The sequence below is a fragment of the Trachurus trachurus genome, assembly GCF_905171665.1.
Source record: "Trachurus trachurus genome assembly, chromosome: 10".
In the NCBI taxonomy this organism is placed as follows: Eukaryota; Metazoa; Chordata; class Actinopteri; order Carangiformes; family Carangidae; genus Trachurus; species Trachurus trachurus.
Window position 1 is genome coordinate 7,923,130 of NC_139894.1, and position 22,872 is coordinate 7,946,001.

The 22,872-nt window shown below is 43.7% G+C and overlaps 1 protein-coding gene across 8 annotated transcripts in view; it reads left to right on the plus strand.

The window, feature by feature from the left end:
• rapgef2b (Rap guanine nucleotide exchange factor 2b) overlaps positions 1–22,872 on the plus strand; it is a 112,614-nt gene that overhangs the window by 13,170 nt on the left and 76,572 nt on the right. For all 8 annotated transcript variants that reach the window (XM_083981295.1, XM_083981291.1, XM_083981293.1 and 5 more), the window contains exon 2: positions 19,582–19,652. In XM_083981295.1, the coding sequence (XP_083837421.1) occupies positions 19,582–19,652 (71 nt within the window). The remainder of the gene's footprint in view (positions 1–19,581; positions 19,653–22,872) is intronic.

Sequence of the window (22,872 nt, forward strand, 5' to 3'; positions counted from 1 at the left end):
AACAAGAGAAGTAACAGGAATGACAGATAAATTAGGCGTTTAATACTCACTGACCCGACTGATCCCACTATTTGGAGCATTTACAGCGTAAGATGGGATTCAATGAGAAGTACATTTTGTTAAAGCCATATATTACCATGTCAGCTTTTCATGGGCTAAAGTGAAACATACTTGTTATATAATTGTGATGATGGATTTTTAAGAAAATAAAATGGATTATAAATGGTGTATTTATCTGAAAAAAATCTTAATCATCCTATACAGAGCACGCAATGATGTGCAACTACATCAAATCACAGCGATGAATAGATAGAAGATAAGACGCTCAGAATCTGAAATGAAGTGGAAACAGATCTGAAGGAGCTGAGGCCGAGGAAAAGGGAAAACTTTTAAACTTGTGACTGAAGTCCCTTAAAGATCACAATGGTTCACCATGTTTCTTTTGTAAAACATCCTCAGGATATAGCCTGAAACCCCCCATCCATTTAGAGCTGTGGCCTATTTTAGTCTGAAGTGAAGTGAAAGGCCTTGGGTGGGATCATAAGGCAACTCTGTAAACAGGAAACTTCCATTCAAGACTCAGGCGAGCCGGGTGCACCAGTGTGGTGCGGATGATAAACACAACTGGTGCAACTCTTGGATCCTGAGCAGAGCTTGGAGAGTTCCCCCCCTAATGTATGGTTCAAGCTTGTAGTTGGTTATTATGTATGTTTTTATTTACACATGTGGTCCGTATAGGTTTCAGTGGCTCTCACGGCATCGCTATCTCTTTTAAACTGGCAGCTGACCAGATGCATCATCAACTAACATCAACTAAAGTCATGTTTTGTTGGGGTTTTTTTTTGTTTTTTTTGGGAACAACGCCGTCATTGTCTCCTTTGCGTTGGAGGTTTACAGTGTGACAGTCACGGCCTTTGAGATAAAAAAAGGTGAGAAGTCACACACTTAACACAGGCAGGCGCTAGACCCCCACTTCATTGTGATGACAGAACCATGAAAGAGCATAGATGACAATGTTGTCTAGCTACTAACAAAGGCAACGCTGCTGGCTCGCTCCCAGCTCGGAGGGAACATGCTGTTCCAGTCCTGCAGCCCAGAGACCCTTCTGGAAACCCTCCAAACATGAGACCACTGGTACTGCCAAGGTTGCATTTAAAATTAATTTAGGAATTTAGTGCACCAGATTGCCAAATTAAAAGCAGTAAGTCGTATTTACTCAAGTAATTAGCGCTCCGTGTCATGCATGCACGTCTTTATGTTGCGTAGTATGTGCCTCAGCCACAGTCCCTTGTTTCAGCATTAATTTTTAGCATCATGTTGCACCTGCAGGTACCTTTTTTGCATTAGTAATTCAGTTTCTTTCAGTAATGATTATTTAAATAGCAAATGTTGCTGTTTGTAGGTCACATTTTGTTTTTTGTTTTATTGTTTTGTGCAAGTAGAGTTGGTTAAAAATGGGAAGCCAAGAGATTTAAGCAATGCATGTTCTATAGGGGTAAAAAAAAACAAAAAAAACAACTCATGGGCATTTTGTTTTTGAATGGTGACGATGCAAATAGACAAAAGGATAAAGATCAGTCAAGTTGCTATCAGGCGTTTATTAGTATTGTTAATGAACTGATATCTGGAACATCACCTCCTCTCCTGCTGCAGCAGCATCCTCAGGACCTGCTGCTTAGCAACAGTGCAGGAAGTTTCTTACAAACAAACAAACAAACAGACAGACAAACATACCCTGATGTCCCTCTGGTGACCTGGGTGTGTTTGTGGCCTTGGAGAAAAGAGCAATCTGGCTGTGTGAAAGCGGTCCTCCTCGTAGTGGATAAGAGATTTCACCGGTTGTTCCCTAGCAACAACCGGCAGCTGGAGATGCATTGTAATGCTGGAATTACTTTATGCAGAAGGAGCCATAGGAGGGAGCAGCAGAGATTTAAAAGATTGATTATTGAATTCCATAAATATTTCAAACGCAGCAAGGGGATGGGAGGTCTGGGATTAATGGCTCCGCACGCACTGAACAAAACAGACCAAATGGATGCAGTCGCAGCGAAATATTGAACTCAGACAGAGTTGGGAATTATGTTATTTTTCTTCCCATTGCGGGGAAACTCTGAGGGGATTTCATTAGTAACCCTCCTCCAGCCCCCGGCTTCAGTTTGTGTCAAGTTAATTGGACAGAAGAAAGGGGGGGAGGAGGGTAGAAGGGGGGGGGGGACTGAGCATTTTTGGATCATTTAGGCCACCAAGCGAGCCATTTGCCCTGGGAAGATTAAAGCACATCCCCAACCCCATTTCATCCTCCACCGTTCCCCCGGCTCTCCTTGCTCTCTGCTTTGAGGCTCTCATGAATTGATCTTTATATGATGTTGCGTAACTTTGTGATGATTGCGCGGCTCCTCTTTGAGGCCTTTGTTTGAGCGAGATGGAGCGGGTTTCATTTGGCTGGACAGTTGGCTTTGTTCCCGGGTAGAGACCTGCTACGATGAGGTTCAATGACAGAACTGAGAGATCCCTTTGTGTCCAGTATCGGCCAGAGTCCACCGTTGAATCCACATTGAGCCATTGTTGTGGTTAAGGCCACATGTTTATTTTAATATATGTAAAGATAAGGAGAAACAACAAAAGTTCACTTTGAAGAACTTAGCCTAATGTTAGTTGGATATCTCTGAATGTAAATTGTATCCAAAGCGCAAATGTAGGCTAACTGCTTTGTTTCCTTCTCCAAAATACGAACTGTAGCTTTATTACTGTTATTAAGTGTGCAGGCCTGCAGTGCATAGCTGCAGTATGTGTGCTGAGGTTGTGTTTATAGTTGGGTACAGTGGTTAACTCTGAATGAGGCTGTGGTCAGAGTAGCGGTCATGGTGCAACACTGTGGAAACAGAGGGGCTGTGGATTGGATGTTGGTGTTTGTTTATTGAGTAAGCGTCGGTGACACAGATTGCTCAGATTTTTTGGTGTAAAATGGTGAAAGGGAAAAAAAATGTGATCAAGAGTGTTAAGCCCTTTACACAGAGGAAGTTTTGGCAACACTTGAAAGTTGCTTTATAAAGCAGCAGCTGCAGAGAAACAGATTCTAGCACGATGCCTCCCTGTGACAAAACAGAAACTTAACACTTTGATCTCAGGATTTCCTCCAAGTGGATCTTTCATTTCTATTTGCACTGTCACAGAGACAGTTCTCATGAAGCTGCTCTAAATCTGCTTTGTTTTGCAAAACACAGTAACGGTGTCAGTGGGGCGGGGGGGGGTTGTTTAGCATGAATTTTAACTTGCTAATCTCTGACCCGTTAGAGCTGCAGGTCCTGGCAGGTCAACAACAACAATGACGCCTTCAGTCCAATCACAGATCTTTTTTTATTTATCCTCGTCATGCTCTTGATGGGTTTGACTCGTTGCCTCGTGTGAAAGCACAGGGTGTGACTGACTCAGCAAATATCAAGTGGTGCTAATTAGATCGCTGTCAGATCCGGGATCAGTGTAGCTTGATTAAAGCTCGGTGCGTAATAGTAAAACGGAAAACCCAGACCAATGTGGGGAAGTGAATTTGTACTGGGATGACGCGGCCTCGTCTCGGTCTTCCAGTCAAGGACGACAGTGCAGCCACGTCGTGTCCTTGCAGCGTTTACTGCAGAGTAGACTCTGAATTTGTAATCAGTCGGCGCCCCAACACAAGAAACTTTACCCTTTCTCACTTTGTGCAGCTCTTTGTGACTGATTTTAGTTCGTTAAAGTAATAAATGTAGGACTCTTGTACTTGTAACTGTGAACAATGCAGCTCCCTTAATGCTGACCAGAAGCTTCTTCCATGTTTTTCCTCATAAATTATTTCCCTTCTTACTTTGTAACTTGCAGCAGCTCCCCACCACAGCTTTTCCCTTTTGTTAATCTCATTCTGGAAAAGACAGTGTACATATATAGTCCATGAGCCAGACCACCAATCGCAATCGAAAGGGTGGGCAAATTCTTGTTGCTATTTTATTATTCCTATATATGTCCAGATTATTAATTGGTATGATAACCTTCGCACAAGAGTAGCTTAACAATATTTATCATGCATTCACTATTTTGACCATAAAAATGCCATATACACCAATTATGGCCATTCTCCGATGTTGCACATTTCATAATTTGTGTGCCACTACTGATGATTTAGAGCGCCTTTGCAGTTGCAGAAAGGCCCTGCAGATAATATTTGTTTGCACCACTAGTTGGCGCTAATTCCACTGGGTGCATGAGGGAGCGAGGGGGAAAATCGGCTTTAATACTGCTGTTAGCAGGAAGTAGCAGAGGACTTTTGTGAAATCACATTATACAGGGAACATTTTTAATGTTTATATATACATCCAAGGTTAAGAAGGCTAAGATGTAGTGAGTAAAGATGACATTAACTCATTGAGTGCCAACCACGTAATTACTCGTTTTTCGTTCGCATGCGTTGAGTGCCAAAAACGAGATTTTTCGTTTTTTGCCTTTTTTTTAAATTATGAAAATAGACACTTTAATACACATTATATGTAAATTTGGGGACTCTATGACGAGGAGAACTGAAATAGATGACGATCAAAGTCACATGACAGCTCATGATCTGGAAGTTTTTATCATAACTCGGCTTTTGCAAAAGGAGTTCTGCATGCAGATGCAGCAGCTGCTCTGCTCTCACCTGCGCTGCTGCTCTGCTCTCACCCGCGAGGCTGCAGCAGCAGCTCGGAGCAGAAACAGGAAGCTCTCAGCCGACTGTCCCGCCCGGTCTTCATCTGGAGCAACACCGTGTCCTCCCCAAAGTCCTCCCGCGGTAAAATCTGATGGTCTCTGGGCCAAAGCAGACCGGCATCACCGACCCGTACCACAGAAGGACCGCGACCACCGGCGGGACCAGTCTTCCCGAGGCGCTGTGGCCGACAGACCCTCACGTTCCGCGGCTAGAGGCTGTGACACGGCACGGTGCGTCTGTGTTATTGTTGTTTAGTGGCGCCCCCCCGCCCCCGATGGTGGTTTTGTGAATAGAACAACAATTGTTGTATATATTTATCTTATACGAGCCCTTTGATCCAGAAATGCGAGTGTCAGAAGAGCGACAGGCACAAACAGAGCAGCTTTCATAAAAGACGCTCTATCTCCTTTTCTAGAAAAAAAGGAGGGATTTTGGTGAAACCCAGCCATGTTTAGCTTGACTTTTCTCAGGAACGGTGGCACGTAGAAACAAACGGTTTGTGGTCATTTGAAGCATAAAGTTAAACCTTTCAATTGAGCTACAGTATGTGTTGGTGGCAATAATATAGAATACACTATGGCTCTACATAAAAAGTCAAAAATGGTCTAAATTGCCGGTACACTTTGGAAAGGAGCGCGGCACTCAATGAGTTAACATTATAGCATATTACATCCATAGGTTTAGGGGGAACTGGGGCATTGTTCATTAGGCTGACTGCAGAGAGGAAGAAACTGTTCTTGTGGCGTGAGGTCCGGGTCCTGGAGATGTACAGCTCTTGAAGAGATGGGAGGCTGCAGCCGATCACCCTCTGGGCAGAGTGAATGACACGCTGCAGTTTGGCCTTGTCTCTGGCTGTAGCTGCAGCACACCAGACTGACATGGAGGATGTGAGGATGGATTCAGTGGTGGCAGTGTAGAAGTTCACCAGCATCTTCACAGGGAGGTGAAACTTCTTCAGCTGCAGCAGGAAGTATAGCCTATCCTCTGCTGAGGCTTCTTGGTGAGGGAGATAATGTTCTGCTCCCATTGGAGCTACTGGGAGATGGTGGTGCCCAGGAAGAGGAAGGACTCAACCAGGGTCGCTGTAGAGTCACAGAGGATGACAGGGGGGACGGCAGCTTGGTCCTTTCTGAAGTCCACTATCATCTCCACTGTCTTCAGAGCGTTGGGCTCCAGGTTGTTCATGCTGCACCATGACACCAGAGGGTCCGTCTCGCTGCTGTAGGCCGACTCGTCCCCATCAGAGATGAGGCCGATGAGGGTGGTGTCAGCAAATTTCAGGAGCTTGACAGACTGGTGTCCAGATGTGCAGCTGTTGGTGTACAGGGAGAACAGCAGAGGAGAAAGGACGCAACCTTGGGGGGATCCAGTGCTGATGGTCCGGGTGTCAGAGACATGCTTCCCCAGCCTCACGAACTACCGTCTGTCAGTCAGGAAGTCCGTAATCCACCTGCACATGGAGTCAGGCACATTAAGCTGGGAGAGCTTGTCACGGAGCAGAGCTGGGATGATCGTATTGAAGGCAGAGCTGAAGTCCACAAACTGTATCCTGGCGTAGGATCCTGGGAAGTCCAGGTGCTAGTGGAGGGCCATGTTTACAGCATCATCTACAGATCTGTTGGCTCTGTAGGTGAACTGTAATGTCCTTAAGGTGGGTCAAGACGAGGCACTCAAAAGTCTTCATGACCACAGAAGTCAGAGCAACGGGTCTGTAGTCATTAAGGCCTGTGAGCCTTGTCTTTTTGGGAACTGGAACAATGGCTGAGGCCTTGAAGCAAGCTGGCACATGACAGTTCTCCAGTGAGGTGTAAAAATGTGTGTGAACACCGAAGACAGCTGATTGGCTCAGTGCTTCAGGGTGGAGGGGGAGACTTATACCCCTTTCCCACTGGCCAAAAAACCCATTTAAACCCACAAACGCACCGACCCGCGTCAACCCGGGACGTCTGTCTGACTACCCATTTCTCCGACCATACATTTCTTTATTTTTGAGTCCATTAGTCCGACCTCCCATTTCTCCGACTTAAGTAGCCCTAACCCTCAACCTTACCCTAAACCTAACCTTAACACTGTAGAATGGGTAGTCGGAGAAATGAGCTGTCGGACTTTTCAGTCGGACTGATGTATGCCCCCCCGTCGACCCGCGTCAAATGACTCGGCAAGCGACGCGGGTTAAAATCGCCTTCAATCGGCTCGGCTCTGATCGGCTTGCAGTGGGAACACCAGACCCGGCTCAACCCGCTAATTTATGTGATGACATTGGGTGTTACGTGATGCCACATCATCGCACCAGTCGCGTCTCACGTAGGCTACCAAAACAAAGCTCTGCTTGCATTCAAGACTGGGATTTGAAGATCAAAGAACACTGACCAAAAAAGATTGGAAAAAAAAGAAGCGACAGTCTGTTTAACTGACATGTTGTGCCGCGGACGTCCATCATAAGGCGGCCGCGGCAGACTCGCTGTCCTCCGTGGCGGGCGGCTGGGGCATGACACGGTGTTTCTCGCACTGCGAATGAAAGTGGGGCGACTGGTTTATGCGGGGGTTAGACAGACAGACCCGGCTCATTTTGGTCAATGGGAAAGGAGCCAAATGCCGATTGTTAGCGGGTCGACCCGCATTTAAAAAACCTGCGTCGACCCGCTGATGTTAGTAGGAAAACGGCTAGAGTTTGGGCCTGCAGCTTTGCATGGGTTCAGCCGTTTAAACAGTCTCTTCACCTCTCCTTCTTTGATTTGATTTGATTTCTATGATGGAGAGAGGTGTGAGAGGTGTGGGGGAGGGTGGCACTTGGGTGTGGGGCTGTGTAGGTGATCCAGGTTTGGAGGAGCTGTTGCTGATCGATGGCTGGTGGTCGGAGCTGTGGGGGATATCAGGTCTGTTCCATTGTCTTTCTAAGCAGCAGTAGAACTCGTTCAGGCTGTTGGCCAGGCGTAGGTCATTGACAGAGGGACACTTGAAATACTGTACTGGCAGTATGCTCCACACTATTTGTGACAGAAGGAGCAAGCTCTTTAGTTGATTTTAATTGTATAAAAAAATATTTGTTTGTTCTTGTTATTGCATGAAAAGTAAAACACTCTAAAAACGTTGGCTATTTCATGTGTATGTTCTAATTTTTATCACATTTTCATTCACATATTCCTGAGGTGAGTCTATTATTATTACAGTAGGGTCTTGATAAAAGGGAAAAACATCCTTGAAGTGATTTAGGCACTGAGTGGTCAACAAACAGCATAATACCGAACAAGCACTATACACAGTTTTCAAGTTTCCACTCTACCGGTCCACCTATTCAACACATGATAACCACCACTAAGCTACCTGTTTGCAATGGTTATCATGCCAAACTGTTCACTAGAGATGTCTACCAAGTCAAAAAAACAAACTAGAAATTGCCCACCCGTTCGATTGCGGGAGGCCAATTTTGGGGTCTTGGCTCATGGACTAATACTATATAGGTTTCTTTGTATTATCAGTGACAGAAAAGCTGTGCATGTCGAGGCAGGGGGGGGGGGTCGTGGTGTTTTCAATTACATGATTGGATTTAATTTTTAATTGCCACATTCGAGTCCCAGTTGGATGGTTGTTAATTAGTGTGAAGTTTTTTTTTTTAGACTCCACTGATCACACATTCCCACTGAAATAATTGCACTCCCTCCTCACTTATATCTCTTATTTGTTGAAAACAGAACAATTAGAAACATCTCGCTTGTGCTTCAGTTGCTGTTTTGCTCAACATAATGAATTATGCTGTATTTTATATTTCTCTCCCCCCTGGAGGTTGTCTTTGTGTTTTTGCTTTGTTGTTTTTTTTAGTCTCCTATCACGCAGCCATCAGTCTGCACAGTGAGCTGCATGAGTAAGTTGCTATCAACGCTTTCCTTCGCACTGTAAGATCTGTTTTGACATGTAAACAGCGATAATGAAGCTTATCGTTTGTGCAACACCATTTTTTTATCTTCAAGAAGAGGTTGCACGCTTTTGCTCTGGCTCTGTTTGTGTAGACCTGCTCAGATGTTTGCGCACACTTCCAAGAGCTTGGTGTCTGCAGCACTGATCAAAGCAGATGGGTCGGAGAGGTCAGCGAGCCCTTAGGATTCATCCTGACATGTTAACTGCGAAGACGAATGTCCTGGATCTCAATGAAACATGTGTACATTTTAGTATTTTTTTTTCTTACACCACTCCACAATTCTTACCAGAAAAAGAAAATCAACTACTACCACTATCTGCTCCCACTTGTGCATCTAATTTGCATGCCTCGGGAGACAGAGTGCATTTTAGTTCTTGAGGGTTTTATACTGGCAGGCAGCTCAAGTAGGTGCTGTTAAGCTCATTCACATGCCTCCCTGATTCCTGTTCCAGCCAGTCGCCATGTCCACCAGCTGCCCGACCACGGTGGGAAATAAACAGCAGCTCCCAAGTGCTCTTACGATTTAGTCTGCAACTGCAGACTTGTTCCACTCCAGCGGCTACTTCACCCACCCGCCGTCATTTACAGGTTTAATTCTATTCAATAAATTCCACCGAGCTGGAGTAAAAGTGAAAGTGGAAGATGGCTGGATGAATTGGACAGACAAAGAAGAGCCCTATCTTCCTCTTCTTCTTCTTCTTCTTCTTCTTCTTCAGCACGTCTGAACAGGTGGCAGTGGAAGTGTATTGGTTTGGCCTCGGTGCTTAATTCAGCATCTAAAGGCGGAGAGAGAGAGAGAGAGAGAGAGAGAGAGAGAGGAAGAAGGAGGCAGCCATGTGCTCTGCTAGCTTAACCTGTTGAGTTAACACCCCGTGCTTAATGTTAATAAGACTGCTAATTAGCTTTGTGTAGTATGTGCCAACTTCATTCAGGTGGCACATGTTTTCAGTGTAGCCTTAGCGGCAGGACATTGAAGACAAAGTTCTTTAATGGCAGCGAGCTGCTTAATTCCCACTTTGCCTGGGTCCATTTATTTTCTTGGCTCTTCTGAAGGATTAAACCTCATCTCATGTTTTTTTTTTTTTGTTGTTGTTGTTGCTCTTAGGGAGCAAATGTAGTGTTTTAATAATGAACTCCTCCGCTCTTGCTCTTCGCTGTCGTCACATGCCGTGTCTTTGTAAAAAAAAAAAAAAACGGACATTTTAGACTTGGATGTTTTGGACACAGAGATAGCGTTGTACCATCGCTCGTCCTCACCGTGTGTGTGTATGTGTGTGTGTGTGACCTTGTTGTAGCCCACAAAGCCTCCACCTGCTCTCTCACACAGGCTAATGGATAAAAATACCCAGCAGATCTCACACTCTCTGTCAATAGAGATTCAAGGACAGCTGCTAGCCACCCTGTTAACATAGGGAATGTACAAACAAAGGCAAAGCGAGTACATACACATGCACTCCCACATATTAACACACAGACAGACACACACACAGACAGACAGTGGCGCCCGCTGGAGCATCGTACCCCCCCCACCCCCGAGGTGTATGATGATGGACCTCGTGCACATTTTGGGAAAAAACAAAAACTGCCATCACTGCTGTTTTGTTGACTCCAGGCAGAGGAGGGGGGCGGGGGTGGCGGTCCTCCTCAGTCCCACTTGGCACACTGACACAGACATGCTGCGGCATTTGTGCTGAACACACAATATAATGCAATATATTGCCATTAGCGGATACTGCATCGTAGGCAACATGACCTTCCAACCTTCAGCGCTGGCTGTCTGACTCCCAGCGGTCTGTTTACCTCGTTGCACGGCCACAGGCTGTTTACCTCCTCATCCTCCTCGTCCTCATCCTCCTCACACAGCGGCTCCGTCCGCTTCATTATGCCCCGACACTCGCTTTAAACTGTTGTTCAGTCCCTGATACAGACATATGCTTTTTATTACACCGCCAGACACTGATGATGAGAACGATTCGCATTTCATTTCATGCGTCGCCACATTGAGGTGCGGCGTGGAGAATCCTAAAAATGCACAGCAGGATTTAAGGCTTGTTTTTGAAAGGAAATGACATTTAACAATTAAAGTAATGAACCCCAGTAAGACCAGAGAGACAGCATGTTTTGATGTCTAGTGCGCTAAATTAGGGCTGCGACTAATAATTATTTTCATTATTGAAGTGTATGTAACGATATAATAACAGTGCAGTTTGCAATTTTCTAAAGCCCAAGCTTGTATCTTTGAATGCATCTTTTTGTCCAAATCCTGAACTTATTAAATCTACTGTGACAAGACAAAGAAAAGCAAAACATATTCACCGCTGAGAATGAGTGAGTAGAGACGGTGTGGCATTTATTCTTGTAAAGGTATGCAAGCTATGAATGAATTACAGCAAGGACTGTCAATGACAGGACCCAAATTGTCCTTGTTTATTAACTTCCTCAATCATGAAGGAGGAGATTTGTAATTAAAAACTGCTTATAAACTACTTCCAGGACGCCCAGTCACTTTGTGTGTTTTAGTCTTCACCTTTAAGCTCAGGCTTTATAGTTATTCTTTTTGCCACTGTCTTGTCAGCATTGGCTGCAAAATCTGTTTGCAGTAACAATCATAGAATTAATACATTATATATATATGTGTCCAAATCATTTCTGTCTTTGTCTCGTGTGACAGGCTACTGAACTGAATCGTTGGCTCGTTCAATTTCAAACAAAACAAAAAGAAGAAATGAAATGTTTTTTCATCTTTTTCTGAAATCCATCGGCCAAACAATCATTCAGTTACCTGACGGATCGACTGACTGATCAAAAATATTGGTAATTTACAGACCCAGCATGGATCATTGAAGACTGTTGGTATCCCAGCAGCATCACACACACATGCCACAGGCCTGATAGTTGACCCAGATGGCTTGGTAGGCTATATGGTACCTTCCATAGGTTAGTGAGCAGTGGGGGGTGGGAGGCACCACTGAGATAGCCTATTTAGGCGTTATGTGTGACTGACTCTGTGTGTGTAGGTATGTGTGTGTGTCGGTTAGCGGTGTGGACAGTGAGACGTTATCTGGCCGGTGTCATCCGAGGAATGCAAGCCTCACCCCGGTCCGACACACAAGACGGCCCCCTCCGCTGTCACGGTAACAAGATCCAGGAATACCAGCCCGTTTTCTGAATGAGGGGGTCGGTGGCACAGACAGGGGGAACCTGCAAAAGGTCAACACTTCAAAGGAATGCTGGGCATCACGGCACAGCGTGTGTGTGGGCTGCACAAAAATGCTGAATGAATGAATGAATAAATACATGTCCGAACGGCAGGAGTTTGAATAGAAAGGTGTTTGAATTTGCTTTAATATCTCAGGCATTAAAACCCCCTTGTCGGGAAATCACTGAGAATACAAAGTCCACATGTTTTGCAGTTCAAACAAGTTTTCATCCGACTTCTCTTCTGTTACGTTGCTCTAATGAGATGTTTTTTTTTTTGCCTCGCCACACTCTCCTTTGATTCCTGCCTTAAAAGGGGGACGCAGCAGAGTTCAGAGGGTGAAGGTGCAGAGTGTAGCAAAGCTCACCCCCGCAGTGACAAGTGAGCAATTGTTATAAAAACTAGGTCGTCCTCGCTCCCCGAGTCGCGGGGGATTAATTTGTGCTTTTTTTGCAGCTATTTTCTGAAACAAGAACAACAACAAATCCTCCCCCCAGCTCAAAGTGCCGCGATTAGAACGACGGCCATTCCTTCTCCGACTGCCAGGGATCAAGGTCCTAAGCATCTTAGACGGGGATGGTGTAATGAGCCGACTGGCAGACAGAGAAGCAGCCTCTCGTGGAAAAAAAACAACTAGAAACGGCAGCAGAACAACGCTGGGTTTTTAATTGCATTATTTTTGAATCGCAAGTCAAGATTTTTTTCTTTTTTCTGGAGTGTCAGCACTTCCCTCCTCCACTCACTGCCCTGTAACTCAGAAATGTGTCTGATGACAGAGTGTGTGTCGCGCTCAGCAGATTGTCAGATATCAGTCAACAGAATTGGAGTGCAGGTCTTTTCCTGTGACCAACGCCACGGACACAGATAGCAGGACTCATTACAGTTTCCCAGCTTGCACAATTTTTTTTTTTCCAGTGAGATGACACTTGATGTAAGAACTTATTCAGACATGGCTCCCTGCAGCGCCAACAGATGTAGCTACACGCCCTCCCCCTGCTCTCACTTTCCTCGAACTCTTCTCTCTTTTACGTTACTTGATGAGGTGAGATGAAGTCTCCTCAGACAAACTCCCTGCTTTTACACCTACACAGAGGAGGAGAGGAGAAAAAAAAGTTCACAATGAGCATGTTTCACTGCTTTTTGATAAAGTGTCTCAACCGGAGCCTTGACACTGATGTAGTTTTTACCCTCGAGAAACTCACATTCATTATAACTAAGTTGCACAGAGTTGCAGCTCTGGAGGATATATATATATAAAAGAAAACCTCAGGCACCTGAAGCGTCGCCACAAAATGTAATATGAAGCTGTGGTGGCCACAAAAACATCCTGCTCCTTGACCACAAAAACAAACAGTACATCATGGTACCAAAAAATATTTCATAAACACAAGGATAGGCAGGACTGAGTGAAAAAATGAAAACAAGTTTTTTTTTTTTTTAATATATTAAACAACAGGGAAGAAAAAGAAAGAAAAACCTCTGATATTAGTTTTTGCAGGTGAAAGTTTTGCACCTCAGCAAGACTAAAGGAAACATGCCTTGGTTTTCCTTGACAGTAATTGGGATTAGAAATTGGTTTGCAATTTTCACATTGCGATCATTTCGGTAATGATTGTGACTGCAGTTTCAGTAGGAATGGTTGTCTTTTCTTTTTCACTGCAGGAAAATGTGAAAATGATGATTCAGATGTGATTTTTGTCATGTACGCGTACCAAACAACCCTCCTCCTCCTTTATGTCTGGAGAATATGATTATGCAGCCCTGGTTTGCATGCATAGAAATGCAGACGTCTGGATATGTTAATATCGTCAACTGGGAGACAAGATTATCGATTTACTCTGCCGGGTGATTCAGTCTGGGCGGCACATCACTGAAACAGCGATCATGTGCCTGGTTTTATGGTTTCATAACACTAAAGCAGTCTCCCCCTGCAAGATATAAAAGCAGAACATCACCTCCTGCAGTTAAACTCACATTAACAGGTCGGTCTTTTGAGTTATGGCTTTAGAAAACAGCCGCCAGTGCTCAAATCTGTCTAGAGAATTTGACATTTTCAATGAATTGTGTGTCTATTTCGGGACAAGAGACTGCGCCATCAATTTTTTAAAGAAGATGTGTCGGCGACATGTGTTTTTTAGACTGAGGCATGTGTTGAAAATGTGCTGTCTGAACATCCATCAGGCTCTCGGGGTCAACACAAGTGTCCTTCACCTCTACCTGAGACTCTTTTGTTTATCTCTCCCACAGTGTCCCATTGTTTTTTTTGAAAGGTTGCAGCCCCCTCTCTTTGATGTGTGTCTACTGTGGCTGATGGATGCATGCGGTGGTCTGCTATCTGCACTCAGCCAGAGCCAAATGAATAAATGGATTGACAATTTGTGGCACAGTGAAAGGGCCCGACCAGAGAAAAGCTTCCTATCTGCCGAGCAGACTCTGTCGTGCACTGAGATAAGCGCTTTGTTACCTGGCTTCAGGACCACCCCGGGCTGCTGCATTGATTCAAACAAGCACTGAAATTACATTATCAACTCGAGCTATGTTAAATGTATCGATTAATCGTCGTTTATCAAGCACCATCTTGTCCAAACTTATTAAATGTGAGGACTGAAACAGTGCATGTGTTTCTTAACTTTATCTTTTTGACCATTGGTCTGACAAAACAAGTAGGTTTGACATGTCAATTTGAGCTCACTTCTACTCTGGCCTTTATATATGAATAAAATTAACAGATTATTCAATGAAAATAATGATTTGCACTCATTTCTTAGAGTTACAGCAATATGAGGCAGTAACACAAACAACTTACAGATCACGCTATGTCAGAGAAAATTCATCACCTTTCTGGCACTGATGCTACAAAAAACTTGACAGTATAGAATTGACAACTATTTGATTTATTATTGTAGTCATTCGCTCACAAAAAAGTCAAACACACTCTTGCTTCAGTGTCTCTAATGTGGCTGGTTGCCTTTTTCAATGTCATATATGATCTTGAATTATAAGTATTTTAAGGTTTTAGACAAATTAAAGACAATACTAATGACATTGTGAGTGCCAGACAATGTTTTAAAGTGAAGGGTTTAATTTAAACAATTAATTAATGACACCTTTTTTTTCCAGATTTTTAAAGGAAATGATGCTTCATCCTTGTGTCAGCAGTCGTGTCCCCAACATGCATCAAAAACCAACCTGTCACTGCTCCGGCCTTTAACCGGAAGAGGTTTTAATGTGAAACCGTATTCGTTTTTCGCTGCAACCAACCGTACGCTCGTTTATTTTCTCCTGAGTCTCAATGAACACAATGTGGAGAGAGAGAGAGAGAGAAAAAAAAAACATCACAACTTCCTTGACCTCCCTCCTGCCCATTGAATGCTTTGCCACTCAGCGGGCTGGCAGCGGGCCCGACGCTGCACCCTCTCCCCCTGGGGCCGAACATAATGGGAAGAAAATGGAGGACCTCATGGTCCCTGTGTGTATGTGTGTGTGTGAGAGAGGGAGAGAGAGCGAGAGAGAGTGAGTGTGTGTGTATTCAGGCCCCAAACAGGGGAGACAAGCCTGCTATTGTTTAATTTGTATTCTGGAAAGGAAATGCCTCCACTTGTTTGGCTGCATTGCACTGCTACCATCTGTCTTACAAATGAAGGTGTGAAGTGACGACACGTTGTGCGGCAGCAGCAGCAGCAGCAGCAGCAGCAGCAGCAGCAGCGAGGGAACAGCAGAGGAAGTTTACAAAAGGCCTTTTGATTGACAGTATGTAACTGGTATGCAAAGAACGCCATGAGTAGCTTCTTAGTTTCCCTTCAACCGGCTTTCAAGTGTCCCAGAGGTTGTTGTGTTTTTTGTTTAGTTTTTTTTATCAAGGGAAGCATCTCGGTATGTTTTTCCTCTTGTGGGGGCCACCTGTGTTCCTGGAAGGATTAGTTTGGAAATAGAAGGGGGGGGGCGGGATTAGATGGTGTTACTGGTGTAGCCTGGGAATTTGAGCTACAACACCACCACTCCTCCTCCTCCTCCTCCTCCTCCTCCTCCTCCTCCTCCTCCTCCTCCTCCTCCTCCATCCCTCAAAAAGCCCAAAAGCCAGCAGTTTTTAAAAAATGAACGAGCTTTGTCTTTTATTCAGCACACACACAATGAGCAGAGCGTTTTGGCTGGATGCAGCCCTCATCAGCATGTCCTACTTTCAGCTACCCACCACCACCACCACCACCACCACCACCACTCTTGGTCTGATCTCCTTCCTTCCTGTTTCTGTTTCTGTGAGAGACTGTCGCTCCTGTTTTCAGACCACCGATGGGAAGGAACACGCAGCAGCACCTTAAGTTGCTGTTGAAAGGAGGAAACATCAAACACCTTAGTTTCTGATCTCGCTGCTACGAGGGAAAAGGGGCGGCTGTTAGAATAATTCAAGTCCACCCAAGGTCTTTTTTTATATTTTGGATGTTAAATTATTTAACGTGACGCAGTAAAAAACTCTGAAGGTTGCTGCTCAAGGTCCAGGTCCTAAAGCGTTTATTGTATCATCTCTCTCTCTCTCTCTCTCTCTCTGTGTGCACTTTGTGCTGATTGTATTTGGCTCTGTCTTTAAAAAAAAAAGACCAAGAGAGTCCAGTAAGAGAAAAGAAAGAAAATCAGACCGGAAAATGTAGGGCCCAGCGAGTGGAAAAGATGGGGTCCTTTACATTCTTTCCATACAGTCAATCTCAAATATTTGAGACTCAAGCCACAATTGATGGTTTTGCATATTTCTCCCTGTGAGGCTGCATTTGAGTTGGGGCTGTTTTATTCACCATGATGTCACTGTGGGATGAGGGGGGAGAAAGAAATCTGCAGCACTGCCACCTAGTGGTTCCTCTCTGTCTGTCTGGATTTATTCAGTAGCACAGAAGCTAAAATATGTTCTTCCTTTTGACAGTAAACACAGTCGAACTTGATCTGTAAGTTGCAGGTGACTGACGGTTAGTCGCAGTGTTTCCTCCTCTACTGTTCTGGTACAAATTCCCAGCATCATTTATGAGAAGCTGATGTTTGGTATTATGGGAAGGCAGCTTTATTTGTGTCGCACATTCAATACACCAGGGCTGTTCAAGCTCGGCTCTAAAAGGGAACATTAGTTTCTATATTTAAATTATTTAACTGTGTTACTAGGCAGTTTGTTTCCTTCAGTTTGTGTGGGACAGAACATGAATGAAGCAAGAGAAGAGAAGAGAAGGGTGATGATGGTGATGACGTGCACCACACGTCCTGGTCGTTGACCTTTGTGACTACAGACGCTGCAGTTCCATGACCTCTGGGACATAAACGCCACCTCGGTGTCAGTGGTTAGCGTCACATTTGTCAGCAGCATAACTTATATGATCACAGCTATATAGGTGGTTTAATGTTAGATGTTTGTTTTGCTTTTAATGTTTCTCCTTGGAGGCCAGAAGTCAGGTTTACTACATGCTTTTGAACAGCACTACGTCTCTGTTTTGCAAGACAACCTTCAATGAAAATCACCTCTTCAGTGCATAGCTGCTAAATGTAATGTTTGTCTTTGCCACAGACATTATTATTGATTAAAGCCACTAATGTGTTCAAAATGGTGGTGTTTGAAGTTAATACGGGGAGTCGTGTGTTTTTAAAAGCTTTATGTTTAGGAGCTTCTTATGTCGATGTCTGGTGAAGGTTTTGGCTCCCACAAAAATGAGCCACTACTGCACTAAATGAAATTGCCTCTGCACTAGATTAAATATATATGTATCAATAATTTACTTTTAAAACATGGCTGCCCTTTGTCTTCAGCTAAGTGCACCGACCAATAATTGCATCCATTAAAAAAAAGGAGAAAAAAAATCCATAAAAATCAAGTGGACATTTTAATTTTCATTTACACTTTAAGCAGAAACATTTCTCTCTCTCTGGTGAAGGCTGCAGTTTGTCAGTGGTCCAGTAGGTGGCAGTGGGTGTCAGAGCATGGGCCTCTGCTGAACGGCTGCTCCTGTTCTTAGTGCTTCACTGACCACAGACACTTTGAACATAAGGAGTTGGTTAGTGAGGATATCGCTGTGATGTAACAGGGCCGGGCAGCCCTCAGGACAATTCATTTCTTTCTGTGTCCGCTCCTTTTTAAAAGCCCAACCCAAATGGAAAAAAAAATAATAATAATGATGTAAGAGCGTAGGCCAAACACACAAACAGTTGTGTAGTTTCATAACACAGTTAGTTATTTTATGTATTCATAGTCAGTATGTGTAACTGTTAGATTATTTGAAACAGGTGGTGATGATGCATTTCACTACAAACTGTGGTGGTTTCTCTTGTTGTTGTTTCTAATGGGAAACTTTGACTTTGTTTTAATGCCTCATACCTTTGTTTATTCTGTTAATCCGAGGTCATGAGATCCATTCTTCCTTTAGGGTTTTTGATCTGACTTTAGATTTTCACTGGCGCCCCCACTTGTTTGAAAATCACAACAGGGAGAGAGGGGTTTTTTAAAATGTTTTCTTTCTGTTATTTTGAACTTTATCACAGAATATTATTCAACACAGTACATCAAAGCTCTGATATTGTATCTTTGGCCATTTTTTGACACCAAAGCAGCACAAACAACGTCTTATTTTGCATATGCGGTCAAACATTTCATAAATTTTTTCAATAAGCTTGTGATTGTTGTTGGTGTCAGAGACAGAGACGTAGCCCGGAGGACACAGGGGGGCCAGTCAGTGCAGCGCAGTGCAGCGCAGTGCAGCAGCGGCTCCATGTGTGCGATTGTGCGTCTGGCTAAAGGTCTCAACACTGAGTCTCACTGTTGTCCCTCCACTCCGCTGTCGCCACATCTACCTCCAGTTGCTGCCGACAAAGGCATCCCAGTCGCTGCAACCAACATTGCAACACACACACACTATCAGTAGTCACCAGCAGACAGTGGAGTAGCTGTGCAGGCTGCCAGCTCTCAGAGAGGGCCACTTTGTTTCACCTCTGCCTTGGACTCAGGCCAAACAATCTGAGAGTCGCTCACTGGGTCACTTGATGAAGTAATTGAATGGGGAGTTTATAGTTGTGCAGTGTAGTTCCTTTATTTTTACACTGTGAGGTGCTTTATTGCTTTCTATTCCAGTGCTCGCTCGCACAAATCAATGTCGCTGGCGCTGCCCTTGTGTAATGTTTTCTCAGTTGTGTGAGAAGCAAGAGTTTGTCCTCTGCAGAATGAATGATCAGTATTTGAGGCGTCAGTGTCAACACGTCGCCATAACTCTGCTCTGTTTAGAGAAGCAGTGTTATAATTATCTTAAACAACTATATCCAGAAATTTGTGATGTCAAAATGGAGTCATGAGCCAAAAAAGGTTGGGAACCAGTGGTTTAGTCTATAACATAAAGACAATATTGAAACCTGCTAATCCAAATGAATGACTTAATAATTTGTTTAAAAAAACATTTTTATCAGAATGTTTTTTTTATATCAATTACCAGACATTTCAGGCGACCCTACGTGGGGTCCCGACCCAAAGGTTGAAAAACACTGGACTAAACGGTTAATTGAAAATATAATGTATAATAAAAACAGTTGTTACCTACAAAATGACAACCTGCTTTCATTGCAAACACCTGAGACTTGTTAAGGTAACTCAATCATCAAGGTTAATTTCCTGTCAATTGGCAAACGTTATAATCAACTTATCATTTCAGCTCTAATTAAAACCCCAGTGTTTGTTTGGATGTTGACTTCCCCTGTGCGTGTGATAACACCTTGTGTTTTTTTTTCTCCCTTTAGGACCTGGAGATCGTCTACTCTTATCTCCACGGGATGGAGGCCTTGTCCAACCTGCGGGAGCACCAGCTGAAGTGAGTGTCTGTCTGCACACGTGTCCCTCCGCTTCATTAACACGACATAACAGTCACATGAATTTCAAATGCAGCGACGACGCCTCAGTGTGTGTGTGTGCTCCATCACACTTACAGACAGAGGTGCAAGATTAACACTGAGCCAAATGCAATGAAATCTCTGTCGAGTGTGGCGGCTGCTGGTCTTTCAAAATGTACGTTTCTATTTTATCGGTTGTTCTTCATTCAATCTTTAGGCACAGCTCATTAGAAGCCCACAGAAGAAAAAACAACAAGAAACATAAAGAAATCCACCTAAAATCAAATAATAAAACAAAATACATTCATATTACTCAAATAGATTATTTATAATTTGACTTAGCATGCGTATTACATTCAGATATGGCTCCGTATTTATATCTACATGACTCAGCTCATTCTGTAGAAGCTCCCATAGTCTCAGCGTGGAGTTCCCGCACGTACTCGCTCCAGCCAGGCTTAGCATTGTACACATTAGTCCTATGTTTATATAGAGAAAAGACTACACAGTAAAATCATGTGTAGAATCTCTCGGTACATAACTCAGTTTCCTGCATCCTGACGTCTTTCGGTTGTCGAGTCCAGTCCAACAGTCTGATCAGTGTGTTCGTTAAGTTCTTTTAGTTAAGTTAGACTAATTTAATTTCACTGCTGTTACGTCACCGGCTACAGATGATAACCAAGGTTGACTGCCTTAATGTAACAGTATAGTAAAAGGTATATGATCAGTAATAGTAGTCAGTAAATTGAGGGCAATTTTCTGAAGTCTCCTTTGACTTATGGAGAATGCATTGGGTCTTTCCTAATTCTTTCACTTGTTTTTTGTGTTTTTAAAGGAATCAGTCTCAGTTTCTGAAGCCAAACATTCAATAGGGCAGTGAAAGAGAAATTGATAGGGTCCGTATGGGTCATGTGTGAATATTCGAGCTGATTCAGACTGAAAGGACATTGGACAAGTGTATTTTCCCATAAACCTGTGCGAAAAATACCCAAACCTGAACTTTTCTACTATTCTTTCATGTTTTTTGTGTTTTTAAAGGAATCGGCCTCAGTTTCTGACACCAAACATTCAATAGGGCAGTTGAAAGAGAAATTGATAGGGTCCGTATGGGTCAAATGTGAATATTCGAGCTGATTCAGGCTGAAAGGACAAGTGTATTTTCCCATAAACCTGTGTGAAAATACCCAAACCTGAACTGACGTGAACGAGCTGCTCTGTTCTCCACAATTCAGGATTTTTGCCTTCTGCCCTCCTCCTCCTCCTCCTCTGTCCTGTCACCACGTCGTCCTTCCAGCCCTTTCTGCCGGGCATGGACTTTTCCAAACAGTGCATGTCAGAAGTCTGTTCCCAGCATGCCTCGTGTGCATACATGTGGATTATACTGGCGAGGGAACAATGTAGCAGTACATGACCCGCGAGCTGGAACATTCCTCTGTGTGACCCCTCTGAGGCCTCCCACCCCGCAGTAACCCCCCCCCTCTATCCCTCAGTCCCTGTTCGGATCCTGAGGAATGTCCCCGTGGTCGCACACAGACCAACCCCGACGCTCCTGCCAACTCCATCTGAGCGGTTTTTGGTTTCCCTGAACTTAAAGAAAAAAAAAAAAAACTCCCAGCCCGCCAGACATCGCACTAACCGCGGGATTATGTTATAGTTCCTTCTTCACTTCATTTCATAGGGGAGGAATGTGTTGTTTTTCTTCTGTGGCTCTCTCTATTTCACACAGCGACTTGTTTTTTAGAGCCAGGATTGTTTTTCAGTCCTTGTGCAACGGGGCTACAACACGACGGCCGCCCCCGAGCTATTTTTGAAGCCTTTTGTGTTTTGATCAGCTACTGTTTTACTACAGCTGCCTGCCTGTAATGTTGAGGAGGAGGAGGCATCTACGGATGACTACCTCCCACTCTGAAAATGAGAGAACATCCACTTAATAAATATTAAATAAAAAAATATTAAATAATATACACATTACACATTAGGAAATAACTGCGTGCAAAAGAACTCTTTGCATCTTAAGGGTAAATCCTTAGTTGAAGTACAAAGTAAAGCATCATCCACTGAAACAGTTGTCTAAACCTTTGACATTTAGTTTGGGAGTAGAGGAATAAGTAGTTTTGACTATAAAGTTTAATTTTTGAAATAAAAAAAATAACTAAAACATCTCTGCTCTGCTGCAGTGGAGCCGCTCTGGGTCTCAGTGTTCAGAGCTGTAACTGGTCTGGATGTGTGCCAGGTGACATGAGTCCTATTATGAGTGTGTTGCAGCAAATTAACCAGAGCTGTGTAGCAGCACTAGTGCATCTGATTATTATTCAACAGTGGGATGTGTAATGTTAAGTGGTGACTGTGAAGTGCACATAAAAGTATTTCAAACATTAAAAAAAAAAAAAAAAACAGATGCTTGGACTGGTTATATAATCTTGTCATATTTTTGGTATTCCCATGAAACAGCTACCAAAGAGATGACGTATTGCTTGAGAATATTTCCAGTACAACCACAGTGTACAGTTGTTTGAAGGCGGATATGAACACACACACACACACACACACACACACACACACACACACACACACACACACACACACACACACTGTCCAACTATCTATCCACAAAGACTCTCATGCTCTTTACACATACTTTACCTAACCTTTTATATGCCCACACAGTAGTTTCTTCCTTTATAATCAGCAATGAGTTCACTATGTGCCACTGATGTTGAAAATTATATGTTGTAATTTTACCAGAGAGTAACTTAACTAAATTTCTGCCTTTCCTGAATTCAGCAGAGCAAGCAGTTCCTTTATTTGCGATGCATTTTTGATTTATCACTTTCATTTTTTTGGTCTGTTTTGTAATAACGTTAAAGGGACAACGAGGAGTTTTGGAAAAGCGAAGCGTTTTCACACTACATTTATGAGCCTCCGTGCGCACCGTAAAATTCTTTTGACCGGCGCAAGACGGACTCATGTTTTCATTCATCAAGAATTAAAGTCAGAGGTTCAAAGAGGTTCACATACCGTCGTAGTTCCGACCATAAACGGCGATTCAGCTGCGTTATTCTCATGATTCGTTGCAAAACCGAAAGTAAAAAACGCTGGTCGGCTCGACCAGCATCTCCGCCACCACTAATAATAACAAAATAACGATAGAGACAGAACAATATATTTATCGAAAATGGGCCCATTAACAAGTGTGGGTAG